We start from the raw sequence: 12,684 nt of genomic DNA, 5'->3' as shown, positions 1-12,684 counted from the left end.
CAGCTAAAAAAATAGTCTTAAACTTCATATTAACGAATAGACGTAGACATATCTAAATGTAATTTGATACGCTGAATCGATTGGTATTAAAAAAATATTACTTACGATCAACCGTTTAAAAGTTACGAACGATTTTTTATTTCCGTCTATTTGCTTCGTTTAAGAACAACTTTATTAAGAAATACGCAGGCACTCATCGATATTAACAAAACGAATTACTTTAATTCACCATAATACATTTCATTTACAAGAGAAAGCGACATTAAAAATGCTAAAATGGTGTCGTTAGCCCGCGAACACACGACAACCTTATAAAGACGGCCATGTTTTCTGTTTAAATTGAAAAACTTACCACGATTGGCTAGTGTTCTGATCTGTAAGACGCGTTCCGATTGGTCCTTACGAGTCGGCCACCGACATAATCGTACTCAGTGTGAATTCTTTTACTACTAGTCGGCCCGATTATAGGCTCGGGCGAGTCGGACCGGTCGGCCCAGTCGGTCATAGTGTGAAACAACCCTGTAAGTCGAATTCGCGTACAGTCGGGGTATAATTTCGCATATAAATACATACTAATTATTTTTAATTGGAGCCGGAGACTAAAGAAAACAACAATTTAGAAAAAAATGTTTAATAAAATCTTAGATAATACATATGTATAACAAATTATACTATTAAAATCGTAAATCGAAGTTATTTTGTTATAGAAGGCTTCCTGAAATCTAACAAATTTGTCTGACGGCTCAAAGATTTTTTCTCCCGCAAAATTTCCTCGTAGCATGCTAATAATTTTTTTTTTATTTTTCGTTTTGTAGAAGAAATGCGCTCTTCGTTGGAGTCTATATTTTCTAAAATTTGTAACCTCTTTTTAATTAAACTGAGGCCTTCTGTCAAGTTTCCAACCGTTATTCGATCATCTGATTGAACTGGGTCTAAAGGATCAAGTTTTACCAATTTACAAATTTTCATTTTTGTATCGAAGTCTTTGGAATGTAAAGTTAACATTATTAAAGATGGAGTTTTTTTTTTCTTGTTTGATGCAGAAGAATCAGTTCTACTTCGTTTGGATGACACAGTAGAGTCTCAAGTCTCCATAGATATAACACAGAAATAAATAAGTCAAAATAAATTGTAGCTATGCGTCGATTCCGCGCGACACGTCCGAACCTGTAAGCTGAACAATAGTTTGGGGGGAGTGAGTAATCAAGGGTTGCGTGGCGCTCAAACAAAAGACGAATCGTCGAGATTTGAAAATCGCGTAACTCCGGGTTCGCGTAAGTCGGGGTAGCGTAAGTCGAGGTATTACTGTACAGGGTATTTTTTTTAAACTGACGGTACTCAGAGACATCTGTAGAGCAATCTAACAGCCGGACTGTCGCCAAATTTAGGAGAGTGACTAAGGACGACATGGGAAAGAGATTCCGCGAAGAAAAAAGTAGTACCCAAATTTGCCGGTAGGGATGGATTTGGCGCTGTTGTAGCGAAACAGCTAAAAATCTGCATAAAATTCATCTGCAATTAACAAACACACGAATGAATAATCAGACAGAGGTTTCAGTGTAATAACGAAAGTTTAATTACTCAGCAAATAACCTCTCTTCTTGAATGTGATCACCGTCCTGCTGGACAACTCATTGCATCCTGAACACCGTGTTCTCTATGACCGAACGAAACATGTCCGCAGGAATGTTCATCACGGTTCGAGAAACGTTGTCCTTCAAAGTCATCAAGTTTGGGACACTACCAAGATAGACCTTGGACTTTAAGTAACCCCACAGGAAAAAGTAACATGGGGTTAGATCCGGGAAGCGAGGCGGCCATGCAAGTGGAAAAAAGCGACTGATGACCCTTTCTTCAGTGAAGTGCTGGTAACTTTTTCGCTACAACAGCGCCAAATCCTCCTCTACCGGCGAATTTAGGTATTACTTTTTTCTTCGCGGAATCTCTTTTCCATGTCGTCCTTAGTCACTCTCCCAAATTTGGCGACAGTCCGGCTGTTAGATTGCTCTACAGATGTTTCTGAGTACCGTCAGTTTAAAAAAAACACCCTGTATATATTTTTTCCGCTATTTATTTTGTTTATTTATCTATATTTTGTCCGTTTGGACGTTTTCCGTTAATTTTTATATTTATTCCGAACACATTTTATGTTCTATATTTAATGTTCTATTTTTTTTTGTAACTGAGGAAGATCGTTAAAAGCGATTGAAAACGTTATTATTTTATTAAATTTTGCTGGATTGATAAAGGTATAGTTTATTTAACTTATTCTACTTCCAGTACATAGTTTTATATACTTATAAATAACTACAGACTAATATGTAGAGCCTATATATAAAAACCGGTAAGACTGATAGCCACTTAGCCACTGATTATCCGTCCTTACATTATTATAATATATTAATATAAATTAATCAGTAGAATTACCTTTGCTATTATTTAACTTAAAGATTACGTTATAATTATAATCTAACTAAACATTTAAAGTTAATTATCTCTATCTCAAATGTTAAACCGAACCAAAGTTAAGTTTACTACCTAAATGTGTAAGAAGTTTTTACTGATTTATAGTGACCAGTCTAAATAATAAAAGCTTCTTAAGTATTTTTAAAAAATGTTTTATTTCATTAAAAAACATAAGGATATCCAAAAACTAAAAGTGTATAGGCCTACATGCTAGCATTTAAAGAGGAGGACTATATTATGTGAAAGAAAGGAGGGAGGAATCTAAATTCTCTCAAACAAATGTTGACATATAAAGAAGCCATGGAATCGAATGAGTCAGTCAGATAGTGAGCTGCCATGGAGGAAGAAATGGAATCCCTGAGAAAACATAAAGTATGGAACTTAGCAGAACTGCCAAAAGAGGCAACAACTATCAAATGCAAGTGTGTCTACAAAGTTAAGGAAAATAACACCACAGGGACAAAGAAATAAAAAGCACAATTAGTGACAAAGGGGTTTGCACAACAAAGATTCATAGATTATGACAGATAATACTATTGCACCAAAAATACATCCACGCTAGATCCGCGCTGGATCCAGCTGGAATGATTTCAATCCAGCAAAAATCCAGCTGGATTCAAAACACTGCTGGATTGCAATCCCTAAATACAACATCGAAAAATCTAAAATTTCTCTTAGTAGTTTAGGAGTGTGTGACTTATGTCAATGAATGTAAAAACTTTTGACAAAGAATTTAGATAGAATTGTCCTATTGTTAAATCTTTGCAAACAGGTATGCCTCAGACACGTACGTAAATATTTACAGTTGTGGTCCAACTACACGTCAAGTAATGCCAGAGTGCCTTAAAATTACTACTCCAGTATCGTAAATTCATTATCCTATAAAAAGGTTCTGTAAGTTGTACTGTATATTCAGTATCCTATAAAATGTGGTCAGAATTTTCCAGTCTACCGGTTGCTTTGAAACGTCGAGAAATGCAAAAAATTCGAGATTTTCTGTATTATGAATGTTAGTGTGTGTTTTTTGTCGAATATTTTTTAATTTTGATGGGAGGTTTGTGTATTAGGGAATTGATGCTATTAAATTGTTATTAGCATTTATAATTTTTTATAAAACCTATTTCTACCCTCAAAATTAAGCTTTTTGCCATTTTGTAATAGTTAAATTATAAACAGTTTTAAATGAAATATGATAACAAATGGCGCCACATGCAGTTTTAAATGTTGCTGGAAAAGGTGAGTAACTCGTTGCTATTTTCTTTTAGATAAGAAAATATTATGTTCGTATTTGAATTTACAATAAGAATATGTATATTAAAACATAAATTTAACTTTGAAAACACGAAAACTCATCTATCACTTCTTATAACAACTACAGCAATGAAATATGGTATATACTTCATAAAATTGTTGCATAATAATCATTATGCAAAAATTTAATATTTCAAATCCAAAAATCTTTATATTGCTTATTTTTACAAAAATGTTTTTGTTTGGATATCAATTCTTTTTTTTTTTTTTTTTGTTAATAACTGTATTATTACATCAAGACAACTCGGTCCGCGGTCTCCGAGCGCGCGGTTTAGAAAAATCTCTCAAAAAAGTTTTAATTTGCTGCAAATTAAAACTTTAACTAAAACGATGCAAATTATTTGCATAAATTTGCGCTTTTGTTATTGTGGATAACGTTTTGAATAAAATTAATGTTTCCATACAATTTTATCTTTAAAAGCACAAAATTAAGCAATAAAGGTGAAGTAACTCTATGGGACATTCCACGTGAACTTTGATACATCATTCTGAAGTTTCGCCGGCACCTCACTGATAATAAGAAATGCTTAAGTTTAAAATTTGAGCATTCTAAAACCAGTAGTCTTTTCTCTACGAGCGTCTGCAGTGCCGGATAAAGAAAAGAAGAAAATACAGCTTTTTTGGCGATTTTTGCAGTTTTTAATTGCTTATATTTCGGCAATCGCTTTATAGAAAATTTTTAAGTTTTGCACACTACTTAAGAAAATAATTATTTTTCGAACGAGATATTTAAAATTACTTCAGATGTTTGGGGCGGAGAAAGTGATCCCCTAAAATTGGCGATTCTGATTCTTACATAAACGGAGTGTTTTATTTAACTTGAGACTGAAATATCTCCAGAAACACGTATCGTACAAAATAAATAAATAAATAAATGCTTGAAACAAGTTCTCAGTATTATGCAGGGGACAAATCAACTTGGCAAAATTTAGCTCCCTCGCTGTCCTTGGTGGTAGGGCGGGGCAACTTTGTAAATTCAAATGAGAACTCCCATTTTTCATAGCAGATTCGGATTCTACGTGAAAAATTATGTAGAGTTTATCTGAAGCAATTTTTAAAATCGTGGTAGATGTCGCTGTAATCGGTGTAAATTAGTTCAGTCCTTTTTTTAAGGAAAATTCCACGTTTTATTGCATAATGATTTCGGACTGGAAAAAAATTAACTCTGACAGTCGAACATGATTTTTGAATCATCGTAGATGGTGCTGCAATCAGCGAAAGTGATGTGAGCTTTGTTTTTATTTTATTTTTTTCACGAGAAACCCCGAAGTTTTACAGGATAATGATTCTACGTTGAACAAAAGTGTCCCCTTGTCTCTGATTTTCGGAGTGCCGGTTGCAGCGTAAAACAATGTTTCAGATAAAATTTACATAATTTTTCTCTTATAATCCGAATCTGCTATGAAAAATGGGCGTTCTCATTTAAATTTACAAAGTTGCCCCACCCACTCCCAGAGGGCAGCGAAGGGGCTAAATTTTGCGGGATTGAACTGCACCTCAAAAATACTGAGGATTTGTTTCAAACATTTTTTTCTTACAATGCATATTTCTCGAGATATTTCACAGTCTCAAGTTAAATGAAACACCCCGTATAGTCAGTCTGTGACTTTTTTACTTGGCGGGGAGTCACTGCTGTGACTCTCGAACTATCATGGAATTAATAACACTTGCTCATATTAATGAAAACGTTTTAAACGACTGTATATAGAAGTATTGAAAAAATTGGAGATTTAATAACTTCAACAATGAATCTTAGCTACTGTATATAATGAGTGTATCATACATCACCATAATTTTTTTCTCTACTATTCTATTAATAACAAATACAATATTCACTATAAACAAGAATAACAAGGCCAAAATATTTTTATTCCAAGACTAGTTTTAAAAACAGTTTATATTAGTACGTGAAATGAAAGCCTTATTCGCAACCCAAAGCACTAGGTGGTGTACCTTGTCCAGTAAGCCCATACTGAATTGCTTTCATAAGAGGATGCTTTACAGAACAACATGATGCGGTGAAATCATCCATACTGATATCCCAGATGATAATTCCTCCATATCCATTATCTTTAGCATATTTAGCTTTCTGAGCAATAGCCTCAGCATCATCATATCCCACCCATTGGTTACCTTGATAAGCATACGGGCCTGCTTTGTCATCACGAGCTTTGGTCCACCCACGCGATTTTACTCTTTCACAGATCTACATACATAAATTAATAAATATTTTAAAAATTTAATCGTGCATTTGTATTTCAAATCTTATTCAAATAATACCTATTATACTTATTATCATTTACCTCATAAAAAGCCATAAATCCTCCTTCGTTTGTAAATTCGCCGGCATTGCCATTTCCAGTAGCAGGTTCATTTAGGCCGTTAGCAGAAGGATTGGATAAAGTAAAACTTCTACCATAAAAGGGCACGCCCAAAATTAATTTTTCTTTGGGAGCCCCTTTGCTTGCCCAGTGTTGCATAGCCGTCTCCTAATATTAATATATTAATTAATAAATAATAAATAATGGGTTTTTCTGATTTTAGTTTCATTTAATATATATAAATGTGACAATAAAGAACACTTACTACATTATACGCTGGATTATCATCTCCAGGTCGAGGATACATTTGTGCATGATGTCCTGTTTTTCTGTCATAACCGCCGTGGAAGTCGTATGTCATAATATTTATATGATCTAAATATCTGTGAAAAAATAAAAAAGAAAAATTCAAATTAAGAAAAGTTTCTAATAATTTTGCAAAACAAAAATATAATTATTAAAAACTACATATTTACTGTCCAAGAACTGGAATATCGTATGCTTGGTCTATTTTATCTTTTGCAGCAACTACTGCAGCTGTTAAGAGCAATGGAGGATTTTGCTTATTGAATGCTTCTCTTAATTCCTACAAAAAGTGATTTATATTAATATATAAATTTAAATAATTTTAATATAGTAAATTGCATTAGCAGATTTTGAAAATAAGAACGAGATGAAAATTTTATTGAGATATTTTTCAAATGAATAAAACTTTACATATTAAAATTAATACAAGAATGGTTGTTTTATTTCGCATGCTCTCACCATAAACACAGAAGCAAACTTATAGTTTAGTATATGCTAACAGAGTATGAATCTATTACGTAACCATTCATGGAGAAAAATTAAAATTAAAAATAAATGTAATGAGATAATTATCATAATATCTCGATTTTCTAAAAACCGTTGGAAAATAAAAATGTAACTCGATAAGTGAGAGATAAATCTATCATTAAATGTCCCGTTTTCTTAAAAGTTTCCAATTTTTTAATTAGCTGTAAAATCTAAACAAAATCTATATAAGTATTTAGTTTTCTGTTTTTTATGCACTATATTTAATATTGAATATAATTATCTCATTACTTTTATCTATCGAAATTAATGAATAGTTTGAATTTATTCACATTCTAAACGTTTGGTGTATACATAATAGAGAGGATGCGGCCGAAGTTTCAAACGTTACTTCTACACGTCAAGCAGAAGTACACGGTTTACGTTTTAACTCCAAGAAAAAATGGTTGCAGCGCACGTTTACAACATCACATGACTCAGTAAACGTCGCGCATTGACTCGCGGGAAATTTGTTGAAAAAATGGCGGATACACTTAACATCGAGGATTACCTGCGAAGGTAAATAAACAAATTAAATTAACTATTTTAAAGTATTTATAGGATGTTTAATAACACTAAATAATGGCCGGATGGCCGAGTGGTCAAGGTGGCAGAAAACCGCTCTGGGGAACCCGGGATCGAATAATCCCCAGGAATTTTTCGGGGGTGGTCCGTTCGGATATGTGGGGCCCTGTCCCACACCACCCGGTCGCCCTACTGTGGGCCTGGCCGAACTCATAATAAGCCTTCTAAAAAAGGCCTTTTTAGTGCGCACAGGGCGAGAAAAAACCACTAATTAATTATTTTTAACTAGCGTTGTGTCTCCTACCGTACGATCGGACAATAGGACTATTTCATACTTTTGTCGAGGGAAGTAGTGGTTTATATAAATTCGAAAGCAGCTCGGGAAATTATTTTTAGAAAATTTACAATCGTATTACGCTGTTGATCGTAGGAGGTGCCGTAGAAGAACAAACATACTTTAAGATAAGCTATTATGAAGACAAACATATGTAAATTCTACAGGCACTTCACATCACTTGCTAAAAAATTGAATAATTAAATAATTTCTGGATTAAAATCGTCTGTTTCTTTACAATATTATTCGTAAATGCTTAAATAATCATTATTTTAATAAAATAGGTCATAATTTTAACCACAAACAAAAAAAAATGAAAAAGTTTAAGCCGATCATCTACTCGCCATCTAGACGTAGTGAACGCCATTATCTAGAATTGCCAGATGGCGGCGCTCGGCCGTCCGCCGTTCACGTTTGGGTTTTGGGTAAAAATAATTATTTAGTGTTATTAAACATCCTATAAATACTTTTAAACAGTTTAATTTATTTACCTTTGCTGGTAACTCTCGATGTTAAATGTATCCGCTATTTTTTCAACAAATTTCCCGTGAGTCAGTGAGCGACGTTTACTAAGCCACGTGATGTGAATGAGCGCCGCAAGGTCTTTTACTTGGACTTAAAACGTCAAACGTGTATTTCTGCTTGCCGTACAAGTTTAACGTTTGTACTTGCGCCTCAACCTCTCTAATGTGTTTACGTGCTGTTCGTATATGTATTTGTATATTTAAGAATTTTCTCATTATATGATGTTTAGTATTGCAGTCTTCTGTAGTTCGATGTATATGCTGTGGTGAAGTCCTAATGTTTAGTGTATGTAGTATAACGTCTGTGTCGGAAAGGACTACTGGCACCCTGATGCAATGTGTTATATACTTGTGGAATTTTCTATGGATATTACAAGTGTTGTCTTTTACAAGTGCTTTTGTGGTTTTTGTATTTACGAGTCTGGTCTTCTGTGGTAATCGTGAACTCTTCTGTCTTTTCGAAGAGGGACAGGACCGGATTTTAGGCGATTGGTGCCAATCGGGCCCCGCGCTTGAAGGGGCCCCGCATCACGTCAAAATTTATATATTTAAAAATAGTACATGATACAAAAATAAATATCTAGGTATATTATTATTAAAAATAACACGACATATTTCAATATGTAAATTAACAGTTAATTAATTTTGTTATTTAAAGTTTGAGGGGCCCCGCAAAAAAAATTCAATCGGGCCTCGCACTTATTGGATCCGGCGCTGAAGAGGGATCTTTGAGTCATTCAGAAGTTTGACACAATTCTGTTACCGTTATCCTGGCTGAAATTATTAGACTGTGGTCTGAAGACCACGTGTTCTGTTGCCTAACCGGCTCGTAACCAACCCCTTGGGTGGTTCACGGTGTAAAGAAGGACTACTGGCGTAAGTAGCGTAGCGTAGTGGGGGCGGCAGGGGCGGCCCGCCCCGGGCGGCACTTTTAGGGGGCGGCAAAATTTCACAATAAATAATAATAATATCTTGTAAAAATTTGAACCGGTACAATACACAATAATGATGATTGTTCTTTAGAATTAGGCCAAGAACACACATGCGTAAAATTGTGTGACAGAAAACTGAATCAGAAATCAGCTTTCAGTTCAGTTTCTGTTTTACGCTTTTATGCCAGAACACACATACGTAAAAATTCTGGCCGAATAGGAAACACCACTGCCACTAACAGTGCTAATTTTATTAATTTTTTCCTCTCATATAGGCTATCTATCCCTTTGTACCTTCCATTTTTTTCTCCACTTCCTCTGCTATAATATAGAAAATTTAAATTAATAGACTTATATTCCGAATTCAAATAAAGAACGTGTGATCTAAATACTAGGCCTATATATCGATTTTACAAGACCTACCTGTTGTTTGAAATTTTGCACTTACAGCCATCCATAAACGTTGTTTAAATACAGTGTCTTTATGCATGACACTGATGTGGTCGAACGGATTCGATAAACCCCTGTATTTCATTTATTTTTTGTTTTTTCGAGACCGTCACAATTGTAGGGTTAACCCTCGTTGCCGCCATTGTTAGAATAAAAAGCACGTGTCTACTTTGACGTCACAGAAAAGACTTCTCTTTATTGGAGGAATTTTGGCGTAAAAATTTTACGGCGTAAAAAGTAGAGACACGCTCTACTCTATTTTCAGTTCTGTTTCAGCCAAAATTTCAGAAAAATTTTTACGCTTTCTGTTTTATACTAGATTTTACGCTGAATTTTACGCATGTGTGTTCCTGGCCTTATTGTATATTTTCGTCTTTTAAATTGAGATACCTAAATAAGGGGGCGGCGAAATTTTCTTTCGCCCCGGACGGCTGACATTCACGCTACGCCACTGGGGAGAGGCCCTCAAAGCGTAAAAGCTTCTTGTTGTAAAAGTTAATGGGAGGAGAAGAGATATGTGGTCCAAAGATCACGTGTTCTATTGCGTGATCCTTGGGTGGGCCGCAGGGTAAAGAAAGGATGGGCCGCGTTTTCGGAAGAAAAAAGAGAGAGAGAGAGAGAGAGGGAGAGGGAGATCGCGCATGCTCAACGGAAGAAGAGAGACTTTTTTTTAGAAGAAAAAATGGAGAGAGGACGTGTAGACGATAGAGTCGCGAGATTGTTTTTTTTGTGTGTGTTGTTTCTTTTGTTTTAGTGTCTGTTATAGCGAAGAGACAGAGTAGTGATTGGAAGGACTAAAATAAACTTTAAGTTTCTTGCATTGGAGTCATAGAGTGTGTGATTTATTTCTTTGAAGTTTCTTTTTGTTTTGTTCCTGCACGGGGAATACTCTAAAGATCGAGTACTTCCCCACAGAGTGCCTATCGTGGAACCGAGCCCAAAACTAACTAATGACGTCTGTACATTTTATGTGCTGTCAGATCTAGGTCAGTGTTGTGTAAGTTTAATGTTGTACTGTTTTAGTCTGCATGAATTGTAATACTGTATAATTTTGATGTTTCGTATTTTTGCAGAAAATCTGTCTCAGTATCTGTATTTGTTTGTAGTGAATATTTAATAAATCTGTGAGGCTTTGTCTTTTCCTTTTACCAGGAAAACTTAGTCTTTCTATGGACGACTTAGAACGTTTATGGACGCCAAGAAAATTAACAAAGCATAGTAAACACTAAGCTTTGTTAATTTTCTTGTTGTTTTTCTTCAAAGTTGTTCTAGTTCCATATGCCCAATGTATAAATCCAAATTAATACGTCAATATTGAAACAATATATGATTTTGTTGCTTTAAATGTGTCTATCGCATTCAACTGTGTTGTTAGTGTTGAGTTTCATCTAGTGCTGTATTCTTTTGCTAGTCGTTGTTATATTTGTACGTGTTCTGTGAGTTTGGCTTGTTGAAATGCTAAATTTTTGTAAGAATTAAAAATTGCTCTCATATATGGATTCGATGCGTTCTAAGCATTTAAAAATGTCTGGACATCTTTATGGACATCATTACAGAAGGTTTATAGATCTTTTAAGACAGAATCCTCAAAAGTGAAGTTTTATGATATTTAGAAATTTTACATACCTTAATCCAAGCAGAGAAATTGTTTACATCTTGTGGTGCACTTCCACATGCACCTTGCCAGCAGTTTGGATATTCCCAATCTAAGTCTAACCCATCGAAACCATATTGTTTTAAAAATGGTATCACATGATCGATAAACTTTTTTCTTTTCGCGGGATCCGAAACCATGACGGAATATTTGTTTCCAGCACTGTCTCCCCATCCACCGATAGCTAATGCCACCTTTACACTAGGATTCTTGCTCTTCAAATTTACTATTTTCTAAAAATAATAAAAGGAATACCAAAATTTTAAATATGCGACAGTAATTATTTTTTTAACTGAATATTCTTTATAGTATCTTTTATAAAAGATGATAATCAATCAAATGCTTTAAATTAGAAAATTTATCCTAACCTTATAGAAGTCATTATCAATATCTGCCCAAGTATCATGCGGTTTTATAGTGTGAGAAGTTGCATCTAATACTGCGAAAGCATAATTAATATGGGTACATAATGTTGGATCTACATTTTCCGGGAGATATTTGCCCTTGTCTTTTCTATACCAAGCCCAATTAATAAAGTAGCAAACCACTTTTTTATTTCCAAAATTTGCTAAATAACAACGATATAAAAATTATTTTCACTTGTTACAATAAATTAATCATAAATCGAATTTGAAAACTAAAGAAATCTTACCAGCCATTGGAGCATCCCGAACGACTTTCATTGTATTCTCGCAGTCGACATTTTCAGGCCACTCACATCGTTCTGTCTTTTCGTTAAAAACTAATTTTCCTCCACAGTTATACTCTTCGGCGATTCCTTTGACGCACCAGTAATACTTGGAACAATCGTCTGGATTTCTAAAATAGCCATCTTCTTCACAAATATATGCCGATGACAGGTAAGGCAAAAGAATAAGAAGAAGCAGTTGAATCTCCATTATGTATCCCAAATAATTATGGAACGTTTGACTTATATAGCAAATTTCATTATCATAAAAAACAGTATAATCATGGGAAACTGGCTCTTGTTTAAATTTTTATGATAATTAACTTTAAAGATAGTGTTAAATGCAAGGTGTTATTCTCACGATAGCTTTACAGATGTTGAAATATGCAATTAAAACGAAAAAAGTGAACTTATTAAAACTTAAAAATATAAACAATTTGAAAGTCAACTAAAGACTAACGAATAATTATTTATTGTGATATCGTCACAATGCCGGGTTGCAATTTTTAATCATATTTTTTATTTATTTAATTTAAAATATATGCTGTCCATCTCAAGTTAGTGGCTTGCCCCTATCCATCATACTTTTTCTTTAACAATAGAGTCGTGCCGGTCGTCTATCGGAATGTTCTTTTCACTTCCGAACCT

At 34.2% G+C, this 12,684-nt stretch overlaps 1 protein-coding gene across 1 annotated transcript in view; it reads right to left on the bottom strand.

Moving 5' to 3' along the window:
• Nucleotides 1–12,271, bottom strand: part of LOC136976573 (probable chitinase 10) — a 41,161-nt gene extending 28,890 nt beyond the window's left edge. Inside the window, exons 1-7 of the mRNA XM_067271905.1 lie at nucleotides 12,001–12,271; nucleotides 11,717–11,916; nucleotides 11,321–11,581; nucleotides 6,575–6,684; nucleotides 6,364–6,481; nucleotides 6,081–6,266; nucleotides 5,701–5,983 (exon numbers count right to left, since the gene is read on the bottom strand). Coding sequence (XP_067128006.1) covers nucleotides 5,701–5,983; nucleotides 6,081–6,266; nucleotides 6,364–6,481; nucleotides 6,575–6,684; nucleotides 11,321–11,581; nucleotides 11,717–11,916; nucleotides 12,001–12,247 — 1,405 coding nt within the window. The 5' untranslated portion in view covers nucleotides 12,248–12,271. The remainder of the gene's footprint in view (nucleotides 1–5,700; nucleotides 5,984–6,080; nucleotides 6,267–6,363; nucleotides 6,482–6,574; nucleotides 6,685–11,320; nucleotides 11,582–11,716; nucleotides 11,917–12,000) is intronic.
• Between the last annotated feature and the right edge of the window lie 413 nt (nucleotides 12,272–12,684).

This window comes from Centruroides vittatus, unplaced genomic scaffold (assembly GCF_030686945.1).
Source record: "Centruroides vittatus isolate TY-2023 unplaced genomic scaffold, ASM3068694v2 contig_401, whole genome shotgun sequence".
In the NCBI taxonomy this organism is placed as follows: domain Eukaryota; kingdom Metazoa; phylum Arthropoda; class Arachnida; order Scorpiones; family Buthidae; genus Centruroides; species Centruroides vittatus.
The sequence above is the reverse complement of the archived record's forward strand: the minus strand, read 5'-3'. Positions and strand labels throughout refer to the sequence as shown.